General features: G+C 45.4%; 1 protein-coding gene across 3 annotated transcripts in view; it reads left to right on the plus strand.

Moving 5' to 3' along the window:
• NCK1 (NCK adaptor protein 1) overlaps positions 1–22,558 on the plus strand; it is a 116,092-nt gene that overhangs the window by 70,927 nt on the left and 22,607 nt on the right. Inside the window, exon 1 of one of the 3 annotated variants that reach the window (XM_018571778.1) lies at positions 6,992–7,112. The exons of the other annotated variants lie outside the window; for them this stretch is intronic. Within the exon in view, the coding sequence (XP_018427280.1) occupies positions 7,070–7,112 (43 nt within the window). The 5' untranslated portion in view covers positions 6,992–7,069. Of the gene's footprint in view, positions 1–6,991; positions 7,113–22,558 lie in introns of those variants that run through there. 3 annotated transcript variants of the gene reach the window in all.

Raw genomic sequence — 22,558 nt, forward strand, 5'->3', positions numbered from 1 at the left:
CCCCCCAAAAAAAAAATCCCAGTTTATTTTCCCGCCCATGTGCACCTTTTCCTCTTTTCACAGCGGCTGTCACATTGACTTTTTTTTTTAAAATAGATAACTTTGTAACCTAAAGTGACACTGCCAGGGCTGAGAACTAGAAAACAGCAGTTTTTTTTTTTTTTAATTCATCTGTAAAATACTTTTTCCTGGAAATAGTGATGTGTTTTGGACTAGCGGGTGTGCCTTCTTCATGCACCTAAATTGTGAAATTTAAAGCAGAACTCCGGGGGGAAAAAAATTCTTAACCCTTGCAGTGGGTCTTACCCCCTACACAACAAGGGTTAAGTGCTTGTTTGTATCTAGGTTTAAAGTAATAAAGATACTGGCCTGATCCTTGGAGCTGGCTTGCTCTTAGACCTTCCTCCTCGCATCTCAAGGATCCTCAAGTCATCACGTTCTATTCACAGTGTTTAGGATGCGAGGACGCTGGGGGATATTCCAGCACTGCAGCTTAGGAGGAGACAGGCTGGAGGGAGCGCTGTCACAGCCAGATGGATGGAGTTTTGTTTTTTTTACCCTAGACACAAACAAGCACTTAACCCTTGCAGTGGAGCTACCCCCGCACTGCAAGGGTTAAGAATTAGTTTTTCCCTGGGGTTGTTCATTCTTCAAGGCCTCATACATGCAAGCCTCGTGTTTGTTTTATTTAAACGCAGGATAAATTGTTTTGGGAAGTATAGCGTGTTGTGTTTATATGCAGAATGTACATGCATTTACATATCAGTTTACATGCATCTGTGTTTCAACATTTTAGAGTATCTAATCTGCCCCTGGAAGCTCCGATTTCTGGTAATCACAATTAAACTGAATGCACCTGAACGCATGTAAATGCCGTGTGCGTTATACCATTTGAAATCATTATATGCCTTTTAAATGTAATGTAAATGCATATACTCACATGTATGTCATTGGCTTTGTGAATGTGGCCTTTGGGATGGTTATCACCATAAACCGTGCATTGCAATCGCCTGCACCAGAATGCGTAGCATATTAGTGCCCGCGTTCTGCAATCAGCAGATCGAACTGGACCCGAATGCAGGCACTGATGTGCTACGCGTTCTGCAGGTGTGGGGTGTGGCTGTGGTGCCATTTACTTCAATGCACCGGCACGCTCCCTGAACGCAGGAAGCTGGCCTGAATGCGATAGTGCGTTCAGAGGCTGACTGCTCTGGAACGCACGGTTTATGGGGTGAACCCGGCCTTTGGCTGGATTCACACTTTTCTGCGCATTTTTATTTACAGTCATTATTAATAATTACGGGTTTCATGCGTTGCCATTGTCATCATTGGGTCCTGTAAGGTGCAACATTGACTCATGAAATGGGCAACGCACATCAACAGATCACACCGGTGTAAAGCCGTGCCTTTTATAACAATGGCTAACCTGGGTTCTGAAGCTGGCCAATAATGGGGTGTATGGAAGTGGACAAGAGCTGGTCACCGCAGGTGCTGGTTTGCTATTCCCGTGTTGCTCTGCAGTAAAATGCCTCCTATTCAATTGGTTTAACCTAAAAATGTAATTTGCATATTGATGAATGCGGGGAAAAGGAGGATCCAGGGAAGTCAAACATAAGATGATTCAACTAAAGCTTGGGTTCCTGGTCACACCATAGTGTTGAGTTTATGGCACCAGGAGGTGTGTTGGGGTGCCGTTCACAATAAATGGCAACACAGCAAACCGTTGCACCCAGCGTGCCGTGCGTTGCACTGTGCAATAGTCTGCTAAACGCACACATACCGCGCTGTCAGGGGGACATAATGGTGTGAAAAGGTTAGAGATCTAGAGAGCTCTGTAACTATAGAAAAGATTTCGTTTCAGGCTGGGTTGCCTTTTAAAGCTTCAGTAGTTGTTCCTATGTGTAGTCAGACGCACCGAGGTTGTGGTAGCAGCTGAGTAAATTACAAATGTAGTCTTTCACGCTCCATTGTGTTCATTCAAGTCAGCTGTGCACTTTGATGACCTCATGCAAACAAGTTATGTAAATGATCATGGCAGAGCTCTGCTAATGGTAAGTTTGACTTTGACGGATGGGCTCGTTCCCTCCAGGCCATGTGTACCCAAGCTCCTATCTACATGCTTGGACAAGTCTACCTTCTGCCTCCGTCTTCAAGATCTCTGAGGTCAGCTTCCTGTGAATTCGCTTTCTCTCCTTTAAGCCCCTTGAAATGTTTGTGGTTTGCTATCTTTAGTGTTAAATGAGTGCTGCTAAGTGTCAAAGTTTTTACATAAACTGTGCGTTTTCTTCATTTTTTCCCCTACTTTGTTATTCTTGGTCTACAGTTCTAGACTATGACTTAAAGTGACACGAAACTCACAAGTTACATCTTAAAAATGTTAATAACGTGGCTACTTTTGTTCCCCACGGTCCCTGTGCGTGTTGTAAAGTAGCCACCGATCCAAGCTCACCCCCGTAATGGAATACAATCTCAATACTAATTTGTAAATGATCCCCTTCATGACCAGTGACGTCCATAGTACATCACTGGCATCGGGCCCGTTTAAACAGACTGTTTACATTTGTAAAGCCGACAGCCGACTTTACAATAGAAGCGATTCTGGCGACTAAGGTGTCGCCAGATTGCTTCTACGGGTCGGTAAACGACCCCCCCTCCTGACACCCCGCCGTGTATCCAGAGCTCTGCTACCCCTCCCACGGGCCTGGGACTGGAATCTCGGGTGTCAGGGGGAAGCTGGGGAGGAGAGCGGTGAATGTCCGTTCACCGCTCTCCTCCCCGTTCTATGGGACCGGGAGCGATGCATATTGCATGACTTCCTGTACCTGAGCTGAAGCCTAGAAATAAGCTATTGAAGTGCGATTTGCACTTCAATAGTTTAAGTGTAAAGGTGATTCTAGTGGTCTTTTGGACCCCAAGTATTGCCTTAAATTGGACCTGCCACTACCAATATGCTATCATTTGGAGGGCTTGTAAAGCTCCCTATGTGATGGCAATTTAAAGTAAAAAAAACAAAACTGTTTTTAAAATAATAAATGAAAAAAATGTTAATGTTTTTAAGTCCCCACGTTTTTAAGTCTTCACGTAAACATGCGTCCGGTGCGCCTACGTATGAAAACTACGATTGTGCTATACATGTTTGGTATCACTGCACATGCTGGAGTGAGAGCAGTAATTTTAGGGCCAATACATGTGTATCTCTAAACCGATGACCTTTGAGGGCTTTTAAATAGGGCTGCAACAACTAATCGACATAATCGATTATAATCGATTATTGAAAAAGTTGTCAACTTTTTCAATAATCGATTAATCGGCTCCTGATTGGTTGGCCCTGTTCACGGCTTAACACACGCTGCTTGCCACACCTCCTCCCCCACCTCACGCTCGCCGCTGCCAGACCTGCCCGCATCCACGCTCCCGCACCTCCTCCGCGCCTCACGCTCACCGCCCGTCCAAATCCACGATCGGCACAGGGACGCGGGGAGAAGAAGTAAGGAGGAGCAGGTGTGGGGGGGATGACAGCCGCCGATAGACAGGCCCGATCTCAGAAACAAGTTGCTGGAAGACTGTTCAGGTAAGCCTGCACTCCCACCCACACATGGTGCTCTATAATGTATTGCTGGGATTTGTATTCCTCTATAGCTGATGGTACATTGTGCTGTATATTATACAGAGCAATATACCATCAGCTATAGAGGAATACAAATCCCAGCAATACATTGTACACTGCATGTATAATGTTTTGCTGGGATTTGTTGTACTCCTATATGGGCGGTGGTATTCTGCATTGCACTGTATAGAGGACTACAAATCAAGGAATACCACCAGCTATAGAGGACTACAACACCCAGCAATAATACATTATACAGTGGTGCAATGCCGAATACCACTGGCTATAGAGGACTACAACACCCAGGAATAGTACATTATACATTGCAATGCAGAATACCGCCAGCTATAATGTACTATTGCTGGGATTTATTGTATTCCTCTATAGCTGGTGGTATTCTGCATTCATTGCTGTATAATTTTACACTTTTCATTTCACTATATTGTACACCACAGTTTTTTTCCTTTTTTACTTCTACTGCTCCAAGCTTGCTCCTGTGATGGACTACAACCTCAATACAAACTAGAAGTCCCATCACTGGAGCCATTTTTTAAATTTTTTTTATTTTTTATCCGATTAACCGATTAATCGAACTTAATAATCGGCTAACTAATCGATTTTGAAAATAATCGTTAGCTGCAGCTCTACTTTTAAAGCCTTGTCTATGGACTTTTTGGAGTACTGAATTCTGTCACAGTTTCGCAGGCCCACACAATTTTTAACCTGGGCATATTGGGTATCTATTTTACTTGTTACCTCATCTTTTTATATAATTTTTAAAAATGGGTATTTTATTGTGTTTTGGGCCATGCAAGTGCATTTTTCACTAAATTTTGCGGTTTGATAAGGAGTTGCGCCAATATCGCGCAGCTTAAAAATTTGCAACTGCCACCATTTTATACTACCGGGTATTGGCTTTCAGAAAATATATAATGTTTGGGGGTTTTAAATGATTTTCAGGCCTAAAATGTGGATTATATCATAGGTACAAAAAAAAGTAAAAAAGGCCTCGGTCATGAAGGGGTTAAATCAGAGTAGTCCATCACAGGAGTGAGCTTGGAGCGGTGACTACTTCACAAGACACACAGGGACCATGGGGAACAGAAGTAGCCACCCTCCAAAAGGAAGGACAGTGTCAGCACCAATTCAGAGATGATTTGAGGATCTACAGCCGAGGGATACACAAATAAGATACACTTTTGGTAATAGGTGAAGTACTTGAATGTATTAAGTGATAGTCTAGTATGCCTGCAAAGTTAGTGTGTAACTACACTTGCATTCACACCTCTGCGTGGTTTGAGGTCCGTTGTGGTGAGGCAAGCCATGAAATGGGTCTAGGCGCACCAAAATGTGCCCATTCAATTGTTTTTTAATCGCTACATTAGTATTCACATCTGAGCATTGTGTGCTATAGTGCAGATGTGTTACTTTTATTATTATTTAACTCTGTTCCATTAAGAATGAATAGCAATGCACCGTACCACAACGCACATATACTCATGTTGCAGTAACATGCATTTAAAAACACATTACGTAAACGCAAGTTATGACTCTACCTTTAAAGGGATTTCTTACATTCAATGTGAAGTTAACCAATATCCCGAACATAACGCACTGAACTACTCATTTCTGTTTGAATTTGGTTTTCCTGTGAAAGCCCCTTCCCGATTGTGGTGTGTATTTTGTTTATTCCCCCTTTTCATGTTGGTCAGGAAACTTGAGCCAGGCACGTTTTGAATCTTAGGACGTCTCTGGACTTCACCGGATTCTGAGAACTTTGGATGCTTTTGGAGTCGGAAACATGTAAGACCATACGTATGAGAAGGTAATAATGACCGTTGTTAAGGTGGCCATACACTTTACAACCATCGCAAGACCTTTATCTTGCGATGGTTGTAAAGTAATTTAAAAAACGTACGATCTGCCCATCTTGGACAGGCAGATCGTACTTCCGATGACCGCAATGCTAAACGAGCAGTGTGCGCGTGCGTACACCGGCCCGTTCGGCATTTGTCTCCTGAGCATCATTCAAACCAGCCGAAAATCGTAAGATTTTCGGCTGGTTTTCTAGCGTGCTCCTTAGACAAAAGACGTGTGACCGTACAGTAGAAACGGTCGCACGTCTTCATTCACACTGCTCGATTCTCGTGCGATCGCGGGATTTCCAGCGAGAATCGTGCAGTGTATGGGCACCTTCTATATTATGGAATCCAATTAGGTGTTAAGGGGTTGGGCTTAAAAAAAAGAGGCAGGGCTTTGTACCGTTATGTATAAACAAAGGCAGATCGGCTGTGAAAACTTTTGAGTGACAAATAATATGATACTTCATACGTGTCAACTTGGAGGGTCCGTACCGTAATAGTTTGACTTCCGGGTTGTATCTCACATCGGATTGGTTCGAGTTAGTGTGCACTGAAACACTTCTAATCACTGTGTTGGTTCTTTGACCTAAGTGTTCTCCTCTCCGTTGTGTGGGGCCCTTTGCATGCCATGTAATATGTATGCATGTGGTGTGAACAAGAAATGCTGTGTATGTATTTTGACTGCGTATGCTGTACAGTGCAGTGGAATGTGCCTGCGCTGGTCTATCAATGAGTAAAAGAGATGCATTGGCAGCTTTGTGATCCAGTCCCCGGAAAGAAAGTGTCCATCTCTATGTGGCTGGACTATGAATAGAATGCACGCAAGTAACAATCTTTGAAACGTTTTTAGCAGCACTTCACATTATTTCAATCAGTTCTGGATACACATTGAACATCAGCCCTAAAGAAGAACTCTGGAGAAAATGTTTTATTAACCCTTGCAGTGGGGCTCCCTCCGCCCGGAAAGGGTTAACTGCTCATGTGTCTAGGTGCTTAAAAAAACAAGGTATATTCAGCTGATGCTACCAGCACTCATTGCGCTGCGCGCGCTCCCCGGCCCCGCGCTCTGTGAATACTGCTAGTAACATTTACAAATCTACAATATTATCTATACAGCCTGCTGATCTATGCTCACTGTTGTCCGCTAGCAAATGTTGATCAGTGTAGACCATGCATATGCAAATGTTTTCTTCTGTGATTAGTTGGAAGTCTCCTATCTCTTCCAACAATATAATCTTTGTATTTTGAGACTACTCATGTAAATAAAAGTTTTTCAAACGTTCTATCTGTCAAGCTTGTGTGGAACTACTAGTGCCAGCATAGCCTCAGACACTAAAATTGTTGACGTGTTGAGGAAAGTCTATTCCCGTCTCCTAATCCTGTTGTGAACAAGGAAAAACCTATTTTGCTTGGATTGGTAATTTAGCTGTTCTGGAATCCATAGGGTTAAGGAACAGGGAGGACCGGCCAAAGAACTGACTGTGTTTCCGTAGGAAGGGCCCGGTCATGTGACTGCTTCTATCCAGCTTCCCCCACCGTAGGGACAGGACATTTTAGGCTGGACTCCATAGAAGTAGAAGTTTCAGAAAGCAGACTCTCCATGAAAAGAATGGATCTCCCGAACCTCTTCAGACACTGGTTCAGTAAGTTCAGCTGGAACTAAACCTGTAGTCCTCTCCTCCCCTCTGCTAGAACAATGCTTCTGTTTAATCATGGTTTCCCCAGTGCATTGTGGTTGGGGACAGGCTGTCCTCTGTCTTCAGGGCTTTGCACAGGATATCGCTCTCTGGGTGACATTCTCCAGTGCAGGTGAACGTTCATTCCTGGTTCTCCTGCGGGGAATGGACGTGCCTCTCTTTACCTATTCCTGAGTGCTTAGGGTGGAGATGTGACGTCTTGTAGTTGAGAAGTATTTTCATTATTGAACCTGTTTCTGTGTGTTGTAGCGGTGATACGATTCTCAGTTTGTGTTTCCTTAATGGCTTATTCTCATCATGTGTATTGAACTTCATTTTTCTGCATCGATCGATGCGTCCAGGGTTAGTGATTGATGCCTAACCTCATGTAATCATATCACATACGATTACATGCAATGTGCCGGCGTTCTGCCGCTTTCAAATGCATTGCCTGTCACCCAGTGATTAACTCGAACGGGTGACAGCAGATTAGGGATTCCTGCTGCACGAAATTGCAATTTCCGGACGCAGGAATCCCTTAATAACACCTAAAGTATGGGTGTGAATGGAGCCCTAAAGGCCAAGTTCATGTTTCTGTACACATATTTGGGGGTGTAACATGAAATGGTCAGATTGCAAACTCCCCTCTTCCTCCCCTCTTCCTCCCCACTTACTTGAATTACAGGGTGCTTCTCCTTGCAGGCTGCTGCAGTAGTTTGAAATTGACGGAGGCACACACAGCTGCGTCGCCCGTTCGCAGATCCTTTTGGAAGGACCTGTGAATGGAAAAACTACAAAGTTAAGGTGCCCATACACCTACCGATCATCGTACGATAATCGCGGGTGATCCCGCGATCGTACGGTAATCGGCAGGTGTATGGAAGGCGTGCGACCGTTTCTACTGTGCGATTGCATGTCTCCCAAGCACGCTTGAAAACCTGCCGAAGATTTTCGGCAGGTTAGTGGCGTGCTCGAAAGACAAATGCCAAACGGGCCGGTGTGTGTAAGCGCACACTGCCCGCTCAGCATTGGAATAATCGGAAGCCCTCCCCTCAGCGGGGCGGGCTTGCTCATGATCGCAAGTAAGATCTGCCTGTTCAAGATGGGCAGATCGTACGAGATTTTAATTGCCTTACAACCATCACACAACGAAAGTCGTGCAATGCTTGTAAGGTGTATGGCCACCTTTAGTTACATAGGAAGTCCCATCGCACTCCTGACCAATAGACATGAGGCCCACAGGTGGGTGTTGCAGTTACTGGGGAAGGCGCCGCATGTAATCCGTGATGGTCCCGTGCACACCGGTATCCACTACCGTTTCATCTTTATTGACGTTGGATAGTCATGGCATCACATTGAAAAGCAGCATTTTAGGACCAAATGGGTTCCTTCATCAGAAAAACAAAGTGATGGTTATTACTTTACCTGATGAAGGAACCTGTCTTGTTCCGAAACTTTGCTTTTCAATGTGATGCCATGACTTGCCAACTTCAATAAAGACGTGATGGTGACGACTTAATCATTGGAGAAACTACAAGTCCCATCAGTCAGTAGTTTCAATGGAATACAAGTACATTGATGTCCTCACACTTGTAGTCCCATTGACGCTTCTTCTTATACTTTGGTACAGACGGGAGGAACAGTCTGCAGGAGCTAGAGCATTGCGCATGCCATCTACTGATGGCGGTTGCATTGCTTTACTGGCTCCTACCCAAAAAAATAATGTAAATTTTTCTCTTTTATGAAGTAGTGTGCAATGATTATTTTTTCTGTAAAAGGTGGAGTTTTTTTGTTTTAAATAAACATGGTCTCAAACTCTTGTATAAAGAGATGAATGCCCATATGTATACATGCGTGCACAGGCTTATTTCAGTATTAAGTGTATCATTCATTAAAGCAACCTTGCTGCTACAGAACAAGAATTCAGTCACATACACCCTGTAAGAGAACATATTGCATACTTACTAGGGATGCACCGATGCCATTTTTTTCAAGAAGGAGTACGAGTACTAAAACTTTTCCTCAAGTACTCGCCGATACCAATTATGATGCCTCTTTTTAGTGTCATGTGACCGCTTTTCTAAAACAATACAGACTAATGCTTTTAGGACAGTGGTGGAGCGCCAAGGCCCGGACGCAGCTGCAACCCTGGTGGTTGTGCTGCTGACTCCAAGCTGTAGAAGAGCTACAAATCCCAGCAATACGTTATATTGCAATGCAAAATACCACCAGCTATAGAGGACTACAAATTCCAGCAATGCATTATACAGCAATGCTGAAATAATATGAAGCTGCATACTCTGTGTTGCTCCCCGGGCTGCGCGGCAGGCAGATGCAGGTCTCCCGGGGCTGCGCGGCAGGCAGATGCAGGTCTCCCGGGGCTGCGCAGCAGGCAGATGCAGGTCTCCCCGGGGCTGTGCGGCGGGCAGATGCAGGTCTCCCCGGGGCTGTGCGGCGGGCAGATGCAGGTCTCCCCGGCGCAGCATGCAGGGTCTCACCAGGGCTGTGTGAGCAGAGGCCAGCCATACATTATATAGCAGTGCAGAATAATATGAAGCTACATACTCTGTGTTGCTCCCCGGGGCTGCGTGCCGGGCAGATGCAGGTCTCCCCGGGGCTGCGCGGCCGGGCAGATGCAGGTCTCCCCGGGGCTGCGCGGCCGGGCAGATGCAGGTCTCCCCGGGGCTGCGCGGCCGGGCAGATGCAGGTCTCCCCGGGGCTGCGCGGAACCGGGGCAGCATGCAGGGTCTCACCAGGGCTGTGTGAGCAGAGGCCAGCCATACATTATATAGCAGTGCAGAATAATATGAAGCTACATACTCTGTGTTGCTCCCCGGGGCTGCGATGGGCAGATGCAGTAAAACAGTAGAAAGGCATCATGGCACACTCGCAAACCAGCATGTAAAATAACTTGTCTCACCACTAAGCATAATAACAGAGGTTTGGATACACGTCTTCTGCAGAGGATGTGAAAGCCGCACTGGGCAGCATGCAGGATCTCACCAGGGCTGTGTAAGCAGAGGCCAGCCATACATTATATAGCAGTGCAGCATAATATGAAGCTACATACTCTGTGTTGTTCACCAGGGCTGCATACAGGATCTCACCAGGGCTGTGCGGGCAGATACGGGATCTCACCAGGGCTTGGTGCAGGGTATCGGTGTATCCCTAATACTTTCCTTATCAGGAGGAAGTGTCAGCATTGATTCCCGGAACTGCCCAATGGAAAGACTTGTATTCAGTAGGTTCTTTTACAGGGTGCTTCTGTGGTGACCGAGTTGCTTTTAAGGGCCCGTTCGCACAATTGCCTTGATAAGGAGCAATAAAATATGCCTTTTACCACAACACGCGGTAATGCGGGGGTTGGGGGTATATGTGCATTGCGCTGCCACTTATCCTGCATGGCAGGCCTACGTACCTATACAAATAAGTCTGCATGTTTGTGTTCTGCATTGTTAAAAATAGTGCAGGTGGTAACATGCTCTTTTAAGTGCTACATATTTGTATTACATGTTAGGACTGTATATTGTTCAATTATTGGCTGCTTGACGTCACATGAGGATAATACAGACTTTAGTCTTGATTGAACATATGTGCGTTACGTTTGCTTAAGAAAGATATAGACCGGTAGATTTTTGAACGATCGTGCGTTTGAAAAATCTCAGAAGGTTCGATGATACCACCAGACACTTGACAAATGTTGTTTGAATCTGTGTTTTGATTTCTGTTGTGATTCAACATTCGATTTTGGAATAGATGGAATTTCCTGAACGAAAACCACATTCACTGTTAGAATTTTGTTTGATCGCGAAACCTTTTCCAACATGGGTCTGCAACTTTTTTCATCCCCCAGTCAAAATTGGTCATCAATTTGACCCCCATCAACTATTAGAAAGTCGAATGAACATTCCGAAAGCGATTTTTTTGTTCGTATGAAATTGTAACTGTGTATACCCTACCTGACTCATGGCGCCCAGCATCCTTCCATATTTCATATCTGATGTGTGATGTAAGATGCTGTCCCTTGTGCAGTTACTGATCTATATTGTTGAATAAAGCCGAGATCCCGTTCACACCTGCCACGCTCCTAAACATGTGCAGAATTAGGGGATTTTGTGTGTGATCACGAAAGGTGCCGTTATTTGTTAATCGCACCCCAAACACAGGGAGCAAGATGTGAAAGCGCAGGGTTAAGAAAGCGCACAAAGCTCTCAGCTCAAACTGCTGCATGAGGATGAGTTTCTGCGTTTGTAGTGCGTAGGGCAGCCCATTCACTTGTAACATACGGCATGTGTGAATGGGGCCTGTGTCTTGTATACAATCTTTCACACACCACTGAAATAAGATCTGAGAGTATAAAGCGTCCTGCCGATTTCTAGGAGGCAAGTACACTTTGTAGTTACCAGGAGTTGGGATGTCATTGGTTTAACATTTGTATATTCTTGGTCAGAGATTGTGTATTCTGATTTGTGTGGGATTCCTTCTGGTGCTACATGTTCCACCAGTATTACATACTCCTACTGGATGTGTTTTATCTTTGCCGAGATTGGCTCTGGTGTGCTTTGTTGGTGTGGCTGTGCGGGACATTGCACTGTGGACATTGCTATGTTGGCTCTGGTGTGCTTTGTTGGTGTGGCTGTGCGGGGCATTGCACTGTGGACATTTGGTATGTTGTCTTTGGTGTGCTTTGTTGGTGTGGCTGTGCAGGACGGTGCACTGTGGACATTTGGTATGTTGGCTCTGGTGTGCTTTGTTGGTGTGGCTGTGCAGGACGGTGCACTGTGGACATTTGGTATGTTGGCTCTGGTGTGCTTTGTTGGTGTGGCTGTGCGGGAAGGTGCACTGTGGACATTTGCTATGTTGGCTCTGGTGTGCTTTGTTGGTGTGGCTGTGCGGGAAGGTGCACTGTGGACATTTGCTATGTTGGCTCTGGTGTGCTTTGTTGGTGTGGCTGTGCGGGACATTGCACTATGGACGTTTGGTATGTTGGCTCTGGTGTAGAGCTGCAGCTAACGATTATTTTCAAAATCGATTAGTTAGCCGATTATTAAGTTCGATTAATCGGTTAATCGGATAAACAATAAAATAAAGTTTAAAAAATGGCTCCAGTGATGGGACTACTAGTTTGTATTGAGGTTGTAGTCCATCACAGGAGCAAGCTTGGAGCGGTGGAAGTAAAAAAGAAAAAAAATAGTGTGGTGTGCAATATAGTGAAATGGAAAGTGTAAAATTATACAGCAATGAATGCAGAATGGCACCGGCTATAGAGGACTACAAATCCCAGCAATAGTACATTATACAGCGCAATGCAGAATATCACCAGCTATAGAGGACTACAACAAATCCCAGCAATAGTACATTATAGCTGGTGGTATTCTGCATTGCGCTGTATAATGTATTATTGCTGGGATTTGTAGTCCTCTATACAGCGCAATGCAGAATATCACCAGCTATAGAGGAGTACAACAAATCCCAGCAATACATTATACATACAGTGTATAATGTATTGCTGGGATTTGTATTCCTATGTATAATATACAGCACAATGTACCATCAGCTATAGAGGAATACAAATCCCAGCAATACATTATAGAGCACCATGTGTGGGAAAGTGCAGGCTTACCTGAGCAGTCTTCCAGCAACTTGCTTCTGAGATCGGGCCTGTCTATCTGCCGCTGTTATCCCCCCACACCTGCTCCTCCTTACTACATCTCCCCGCATCCCTGTGCCAATCGTGGATGTGGGCGGGCGGAGATTGTGAGGCGGGAAGGAGGTGCGGCGTGTAGAGCGCGGATGCGGGCGGGTCTGGCAGCGGTGAGCGTGAGTTGGGGAGGAGGTGCGGCGTGCAGCGTTTGTGGACCCGTGAACAGGGCCAACTGATCGGAAGCCGATTAATCGATTATTGAAAAAGTTGACAACTTTTTCAATAATCGATTATGTCGATTAGTTGTTGCAGCCCTACTCTGGTGTGCTTTGCTCATGTGGCTGTGTGGGACGGTGCACTATACTCCTGAAGGGAGACCTGGTCATTTAACTCTATCCAAAAGGTGATGGTGTCTCTCTAATGCTGTCATTTCTCATAATAAAATGTAAGTGAAGGAGTGTATTACTGTTTGGCCAATCACATCCCCTTGGTGGAATATAAGATTACTGATTGGTAAAGCTCTGGGCAGTAAGAACTGTAATCCCTTCTGCTGCTTGTCATTATAAGTAGGGATGCACAGATACTTTTCGAGTACCAGTGCAGATACTTGGCATTTTCATGAGAACTACCAGGGTTGCAGCGGATGCAGCTGGGACCTAGCTCTGGCGCTCCACCACTGTCCTGAAATCATTAGTCTGTATTGGTTTAGAAAAACTGTCACATGACAATAAACAAAAATGTATCAGTACTCGTACTTGTAAGTACTCGGCAAGTACCAGTACTCGTACTCGCAAAACTGGTATCTGTGCATCCCTTTATTTATATTTATGAAAACAAAATCATACATTAAAACACAGATGTACAAATCCCAGGAGCTCTGTGTGCTTCTTATGAATGACAGCTGCCTCCTAACGTGAATTTTTCTCTAGTCTAGTCTTGGAGCTCAAAAGTATCGATACATGTACTCGTACTTGTACTGAGTACTGTACTTGGTATCTGTGCAACCCTAATTATAAGGCCAATAATCATCTTAGAGCCCATTCACAACATATTAGAGAACTATGGCCCAACCTTCTTTATTTTGCCATAGTTCTCCAAGTCCTCCTGTGACTCAAAACTCGGCATATAGCGGCCCATTGCCCGCTATTTGCTGACAGCGCAGAGCCGCGATGCAGCCGGGACGGATCCCAACAATGTCAAGATCCACCCTGCTGCCTGATTGACAGCTGGCTCAGCCTGACTGTGACTGAAAGTCACCGCTCTCTGCAGGGAGATGATTGGGAACTGAACGTTCGGTGGTATGTGATCGCTCAGTCCTTGATCAATAGAGCCGACGTGTGACGGCTTCAGTGTCCCACGACGGCTCTAAGAATGGTGATGAGTTTAATTCGCTCTCCCCATAATTCCCCTTTTAATCGCACCATACTGTGCAATTAACACATGTTGTTGCACAGCACAACAAGTGTGCATTACTGTGCGCTGAGTGCATTGCCATTCATTTGAATGCCGCCCCAACGCACCTGCCAGCCACCGTGCGGCGATTGTGGTACTAAGCATTACTCTGCATTGCAGCGCACGGCAGTTGAGGTGCATTGGGGTTCCATTCAAATGGCAACACAACATGCATAGCACAGGTTAATGCGTGCTAGGTGCACTATGGGTAGCATGCAATTACCACAACCCTATGGTGTTAATGGGCCCCTGGGAAAGCTTGGTTTAAAAGGTCTATTAGTGTTCTCCCAGATGATAACAATGAAGTGGTAATAGGAATGTGTGTGCAGAGAATGGGGTTTGAGAGGGCAGTTGGGTCATCCCTTGGAATAGTGTCTGTGAGCAGGGTACTGCGATGCCATTCAGTTTGACATTTAGTTTTGGCACGACATGAATCATTCTGTTTTCCATGAAAATTTGAAAAAAAAATCACTTTCTCATGAGGCCGGACACCACCTTGCCCAGTTCATTCATAGCCGCTAGATCTATGTGGGAGCAGGTTGTCAGCTTGCCAAAGGATAGGCGGGGTGGCCACATAGAGAATGGAGGAGGCGGGTTTGGCCCTGAAGATACACGGCAAAGTAGAAGTTTGCAAAGACAGAACTACCGTATGTGCAGCCGTGTCTGCGCCTGCCTTCCCAGTGCATTCATTGAAGTATGGTTGGGAACCGTAACGAAGGATAAAAAGCCTATTTATAGAAAGTCTTTGATTGCTCTGTAGTTTCCATGTGTCAGAGGTACTTCTCCAGCCATATTCAATCTCTGATGATTTGTCTGTCTTGGTAAAGCTGTATACGAATGTAACGGGTTAATGCTGCATTCACGTCTGTTAAACTCAGGCTTGACTCTGAACAAAGCTGGGTCACAAGGCTCCACTAGACTTTGGCAACCAGTTGTGGACCGGAAATGGATGTGAAGTCAAAACTCCGAGCAGGATTAAGAGGCACAGAGAAGGGGTTAAGCAACTTTTTGTGTCTGCCTCTTTAGGATTAAGGGCTTTCTCTGCTTCATCCAGTTCATGATAATACATGCTGCAACCAGGAAGTTTTACCCAGATTAGTAATTCGTAACATATGGCTTTTCTCCAGAACACTACCGCATTCTAAACTCTATTTCCTCCCCGCACTATCCTGTGTGCCACAGTCTTTCCTGCACTCTGCATAGAGGTTTTTCAGACTTTCATACCCTGGACAGATTTAGCAGTGATGTAATGACTGAGCCAAGTCATTGATGGCTACTGTTTGTCTAGATCTGAAATGTTCACTACTACTACTGATTACCAAATGTGCCTCTGTTTGACAATACTATCTGTAAATTCCCTTTTTTGGTGTGTGTGTGTCAATTATTGTCATCATAGATTAGTTGTATGATTTATTCGATTAAATATTCTAGCGCTGCAACCGGTAATCGATTTTAGTCGATTAAAATCGTCGATTGAAAACGTCAACGTTTTCGATCGTCGATTCGTCGGCTATCGATTGATTTGCCTGTTCGGGGCTCCACACGCGGCCTGAGCAACACGTCACATGCTGCGGCTGCCGTGCCCACCGCACAGGACACTGAAGCCGCGCATGCCGCTGCTCTCCTCCTCTCCGCAAGCTCCCTCACTCGCCGCTGGCCCGCCGACAATCGAGGGCCCACCTTCTGAAAGTGAGTGAGTGGTGGAATAGATGTACGGAGGTGCAGTGTGGAATAGGTGTATGGGTGTGAAGTGGTGGAATAGGTGTGTGAGGGTGCTGTGGTGGAACAGCTGTATGGGGGTGCAGTGGTGGAATAGGAGTGTGGGGATGCAGTGGTGGAACAGGTGTATGGGTGTAGTCTGCCCCAAAGTGTAAACTCGTACAATGAAACTATGGGAGAAAAATGAGCCCCATCTTTGGTGGCAGTGTTAATAACTCCCAGTTTTGAGGTCTTTGACCACAGTATAACCCTCAGCATTTGGTGTTTGTGGCTGCAGTAACAACTCCCATCATTCATGTCAGTGACTGCAATAACAACCCCTCAGCATTGGTGTCAGTGGTAGTATTTAGGGATGCACCGATACCAATACTAGTATCGGTGCCGATACCAAGTATTTGGGTGAATACTCGTACTCGCCCAAATGCTCCGATACCTAGCACGAGTACTTCCTGTATCAGGAAGCCGAGCAGCGCATCATTACACGCTGCCCTGTTTCCTGATTGGCCAGGAAACGGTTCCATGCTCTCTCGTCACTTGTTATGAGAGAGCATGGAGCCGACTTCCCGGCCAATCAGGAAGCCGGGTAGCGTGCAATGGCGCGCTGCACGGCTTCCCGATTGATCAGGAAGCTAGCAAATCCAGAAGCCGGGCGCCGTGTAATGATGCAGCGCCCGGCATTCTGATTGGCCGGGAAGCCGACGTCATGCTCCCTCGTCATCTCATGAATCATAATATTAAGAAAGTGACCTTAAAGCATTAGTTTGTATTGCTTTAGAAAAAATGTGGCCTGTCCCTTTAAGAAAAAGTATTGGTAATTGGTATCTGCGAGTACTTGATCAAAAGTATCGGTACTCGTACTCGGTCTTAAAGTGGTATCGGTGCATCCCTAGTAGTATTACTAACAACTCCCCCTGTCCGTCCATGCACTAGTGGTCAGCGGTAGTGTTATTTGACCCCCCTACATAGTTGCTCAGTAGCAGTATTATTTCACACACACCCCAATTGGTTGTCATTGGTAGTACTATGAAACCCTACCCTTACAGGTGGCCTGTGCGCACAGCAACCAGACAAGCCATGGGGAGCTCTGCTAGTTTTGGCCAAAGTGCACAATAACCAGGCAGGAAAGGGTGAACACAGGCATCAGTGAGCTTTGCCTGCTGTGGCCATTGTGCACCATGTCCAAGTCGCTGCTGTGATCAGAGTTCCCCCATCACTGTCCTACTAGATCAGACATAGCCCTTCTTCCTGCACACATGCCCGCTCCTCAGGGAGGCCTCTGCCCTCATACTCCTTACCCGGATCTGCTGCCTCTTCTCTCCTCTTCAGGTGCTTGTCATCCGCCTTCCCTTTGCTGCAGTGAAACAGGCCGCACCATCTGTTCATAAAGGCTTGTTCATGGAATCCTCTCTGTGGGGATCAGAGTCACCCAGACCTGGGTACAACAGGAAGAATAGGCCTGGAGGTTGGGAAACACTGCCTAAGATCTCACACTGCAGATATATAGCTTTATGGCTCAATTGCCTACAGAAAGTGCACTCCTACTTTTCTAGAGGAATCTAGGAAAGAAGATGCATCTTTTAGGGTACTCCTTGGGCAAAATTGACCTTTCTGGATGTTCCCTATAAGATAGCAAATCTTCACTTGTGTTCAGATCCACCTTAAGAAGTGTCTTTTGTTATCACAATCAATTGTGGCATAAACACAAAACCAGTTGTTGAGCGTAAGTTTGGTACAAGTCACCAGCCATGGGTTATCTAGGTGACAGGAAACATCTGTATGTCTCAGGAAAAGAGTTACAATGTGGGATCACTCAGCTGTGACAACCATTCCCCTCCTCCCCTCTGTTGAGAATGGTCTCCATTATGACATACAGATTTCCTCACAATGATCTGAGCATCAATTTACAGTGTGCAGACAGAAGGATAGATTGTCTTCTAGCCTTCAAAATAGTTTCATTTATAGCCTATAAATAATGGTTTGTATTTACAGCCGAGTAGAAGGTCCTGTGTAATGACTACGGTGAGTTTCACAATGGAGCCTTTTAAAAAACAAACACATTTCAGGTTTTTGGGATTTAATTTTGTATCTGTGTGTGAATTATTCTAATAAGAGCTTATATATCAACTGTCAGCGATATGCAATCGTGTTATCCAATGATGTGCAGAAACTCAGCTGATAGAAGAAGTTAACGAGAGATGACCCCTCTCAGTCCTTGCTATTGTCCATATGTAAAGCATTTTCGTAGTGTGGGATATGCATGGACATAACGGGAGTGTTGGCTAAAGGTGCCCATACACCTGCCGATTATCGTACGATAATTGCGAGTGATCCCACGATAGTACAATAATCGGCAGGTGTATGGGCAGCGTGCGACCGCATCCACTGTACGGTCGCACGATTTTCGTCTTCCTAGCAACCTGCCGAAAATCCTGGAAAACCTGCCGAAAATCTTACTATTTTCGGCGGGTGTTAGCGTGCTCGGAAGACTAAAGCCGCACACGCTGGTTTGCGCAAGCGCACACCGCCCGCTCAGAATTGCAATCATTGGCAAGACCTCCCCTCAGCATCTGTCCAAGATGGGCAGGTCGTACAAAATTTTAATGACCTTACAACCATCGCACAACGAAAGTCGTGGGATGGTTGTAAGGTGTATGGCCATGTAAGGTGTATATGCTCTATTTTTCTCGTTCAACCCACAGGCTGAACCAAAAGAAAAACGCAGATTCCGCCATCAACAACTACGAGTGTGTCAATCGAGGAATCCCCACTGCATTATATTCTGACAGCGGCCAACGGCCCCGGTCAGAATGCTGAACAGAGCTGGCAGCTTATTGGCTGCCCGCTCTGGTTGTATGAAGATCTTCCAGCTAGGGCTGCAACAATTAATCGACATAATCGATTATAATCAAAGGGTGCTGACGGCATCGCCCACTGTGTGAATTTCGGCCGGTTCTTGGGGAACCGGCCAGAATTCGCACACAGTGTATGGGCACCTTAAAGGAGAACTATGGGGTCAGGGCTTTTCCCCATAGTTCTCCTCAGGGTAACGGGAGGACACAAACTAGCGTCCTCCCGTTACCCTAAGCTCAGTATATCGTCGCAAGCTACAGCTCGCGGTATACTGAGACGCCGGAGCGGATCCCGACATGGACGTCGGGATCCGCCCAGCTGCGTGAGTGACAGCTGGCTCTGCCTATCTAGAGGCAGAGCCAGCTGTACCCTCCCCCGTCCGTTCCGCCAGTCAGCGCTGGCAGATCGGAGAGGGGAATCCAGACCCTCCCCCTGTCACGGCAGAGAGCCGTGACAGGATCAAGAGGGGAGCGAACCCGGTATGTGTTCGCTCACCTCCCGATCTACTAAGCCGACCTGTGACAGTCTCATTGTTCTCCTTTAATCATACAAAAGTGTTTTTGTATCACTCACTGCAAAATCCAGGCGTACATTACATTTTTGCATGTAACAGTAATGGCCTGTGCAGAGAGGAATAGATGGGAAAAGCTGTTGTTCACATCTTCTGAAAATGTTAGTTTTCTGGCTGTCATGCTGAATCAGTGGCTTCAATGCTTAGGGTCAGGTATACAGACCAGAGTTCTGACTTCATGTTGGCTTTGTTGCATGCTTGTTCCGTGTCAGCCAATGACTCCTCATGAACACCAGTCATATAAGTTAAGTGGGAGGGGGGTGTATTAAGGGTGGGGGTCTGCAAAATGGCACCATGTTCCATGTAACACCCTAAATATGGATGAAACCTGGTATTAACACTTTCATTGCTACAGACCTGTTGTACGTCGGCAGCAGTGGGCCCCGTAGAAGGTCATAGCCGCAGGAAGTCTGTTTACATGTGTCAGAGCCCATTCATACCACATCCAGATTACAACCAGACCAGACTGTTTCCGGACCCAAAATGTGTCCCTATGCTATTTCTGGCTTCTGTTCACACCAGCGCAGTCTAGGCCAGAAAAATACTGCATGTCTCATTTTGTCTGCTCTGGAATGCATAGAAATGCATCAAAAATACACGGAAACGCACCTGTAAGACCATGTTAAGCTAAAAAAAAAATCCAAATGCGAAAAAATTGCGGTAAAAACCCAATGCACTATGTTCCAGATCTGGTCAGGAAAATGGTGTGAACCCAGCCTCAAGCCACCTAATTGCTTCCAGGGGCCAGTAAAAGTCTAATAGACCCCTAATGTCTACTTAAAGAGCACTTGTTACCACTAAAATGCTATCGCAGACGGCTTGTGAGACCTCCACTATGAGATGGCAATGAGGTTAAAAAAAAAAAAAGATTATGCCACACACATTCGGTATGCCAGAGTAATAGCAATAATTTTAGGGTCAATATTCGCGGGTAACTCTAAATTGATGACTTGTACAGACTTTTAAAGCATTTGGGGTACCATCGTTTTTTGCCATTTCATAGGCGCACGCAGTTTATGAGCTTGGCATGCTGGGCATCTATTTACCGCTTTTATATTTGAAAAGTGGGTGTTTATATTGTGTTTTTGTGCACTAAAATTACCGTAGGTGTATTTTCTACTGAAGTTTTGGGATTAATCCGCAGTTCCACCAAAAAAAAACCATGCAACATAATTTGTAACTACCGCATTTTTTTATTCAGCACGGTCTCTGCTTTCAGGAAATATATAATTCTGGGGAGTTTTAAGTAATTCTCAGGCCTAAAATGTGTGTAAGAAACACACAATCTATTCTGGCACCTTTAATATATGCTGCAGGTTAGTGGTAAGGCAGCCCATACATTATAAATAGGCAGCCAACATGCCATAATGCAGGTTATAACACACCTGCAGTGTTTTGTTTTTTCACTGCAGCCCATCACAATGAACCTTTTGTGTAGTTCTGTATGTTGCTGTGCGGTACAACACAAGTGTGTTGTGGTAACATAAGTAAAAAATGTTTTTATTTGCGCATAGTGAAGAGGAATCGGCACCTGGATAGTTGCCTGGTTGTCTTTCTTTGTCTTCAGTACTTTGACACACTGGCCTGAAATAAATGTGCACCAACCACATAGTGTGACACATAGTGGAACTCTTGATTTTCATTTTTTTGGGGTGAGTACTCAAGAATCAAAATGTGCATAATGACCAGGCATCTTGTATCTGTTTCAGCTCAGTGGGGAGAAAAAGGAACTGGGTGGCCCAAGAAAAAAAAATGCACCAGGAAATGGAAGCCATGCGCAAACACAATATGATCTTAATTTAAAAAGTGCAACTACCCCCACCCCCTCTTCTTCATTTGTTGACTTGTTTCATTGTTCATGCTCCAGAATTCTATCGCCCACAACACCATTACGAAAAAAAAAGTAATTAGTAGCTGGCTGCTTCTTAGTACTACGGACCATCCAGGATGTCCACGTCTTCTCTGCAGGAAAATTACAGATTAACTACAAGAGATCCATGGAAGGCACTGGTGACAAAGCCGTCACAGGTGGCAGCTGTAAAAGCTGATTTATGTCACCAGTGCCTCAGGAGAGGTGTCAGTGCAGAAAAAAAATAAATGAACAAGTGATGGTATTCTGCAAATAGAGTGCACTGTGTTTACTGTTGAGCATGCAGGGCTGAATGCAGATGTACGTATGTTTTAGTTTTTTTTTGGGGGGGTCAGGGGGGGAGGTCCTATTTAAAGTGACACTAAAGTCACAAGTTAAACCTTAATCCATTAAAGTACAAACAAGTACCCTCAAATAATCTCTGAATTTATACTTCTGGAGGGGGCTACTTTTCTTCCTCCTGGTCCCTGTGTGTGTTGTAAAGTAGCCACCACTCCAAGCTCACTCCTATGATGGACTCCAATCTCAAGACAAATTCTTAAACTAAATGTGAGTTTTAAGTCTATAACAGGAGTGAGCTTGGAGCAGTGGCTACTATACAACACACACAGGGACCATGGGGTACAAAAGTAGTCACCCTCCAGAAGGAAGGACAGTGTCGGCACCAATTCAGAGATGATTTGAGGATCTACAGCCGAGTGATACACAAATAAGATACATTTGTGTTATTAGTTAAGGTACTTGAATGTATTTTTAAGGTTTACCTCCCCAGTTTAGTGTCAATTTAAACCAGGCCACGACAAATCCCACAACTCCCACGTGCCAGTGCGACTAGAAATTGCGTCCTGGCGCCTGGGCTTTTGTCAGCCCGTTTACTGCGCATTTCTTCCATCTCTTAACGGCCAGGACAAACAGTTCCAGGCGGATGTTTTTACAAGTGATCTGCCCGGATCACTCGTATAGCAAGCACTCTGCTTGTCCATCCCCCCTGCTGCCCTCTGCCTGCCATAGTTGTTGGGCTCCCCCGCTCTTCTGGGGGACCCGAGACCACTGCAGTAATTTCAGGATGGAGAGCGGGGAGCAGACCTGAGAACATCTGTTCTCCGATCTGCTCTGTGATCAGTGACAGGAGCGTTGTATTCACAGAGCTTCCAGTGTCAGCTGTCACTTGTGCAGCTGTACAGAAGATCCAGCAGGATGCTGTGCTGGATTTTCTGTACTGGAGGGCAGGCTTCATTAAGAGTGCCTTGTTAGCCCCTGTGAAAGTGATAAAAAGATAAAACAAATGTATTTATTTTTTTAAATCA

The sequence above is a fragment of the Nanorana parkeri genome, unplaced genomic scaffold (genome assembly GCF_000935625.1).
Source record: "Nanorana parkeri isolate BGI_ZX_2015 unplaced genomic scaffold, ASM93562v1 scaffold1835, whole genome shotgun sequence".
Lineage (NCBI taxonomy): Eukaryota > Metazoa > Chordata > Amphibia > Anura > Dicroglossidae > Nanorana > Nanorana parkeri.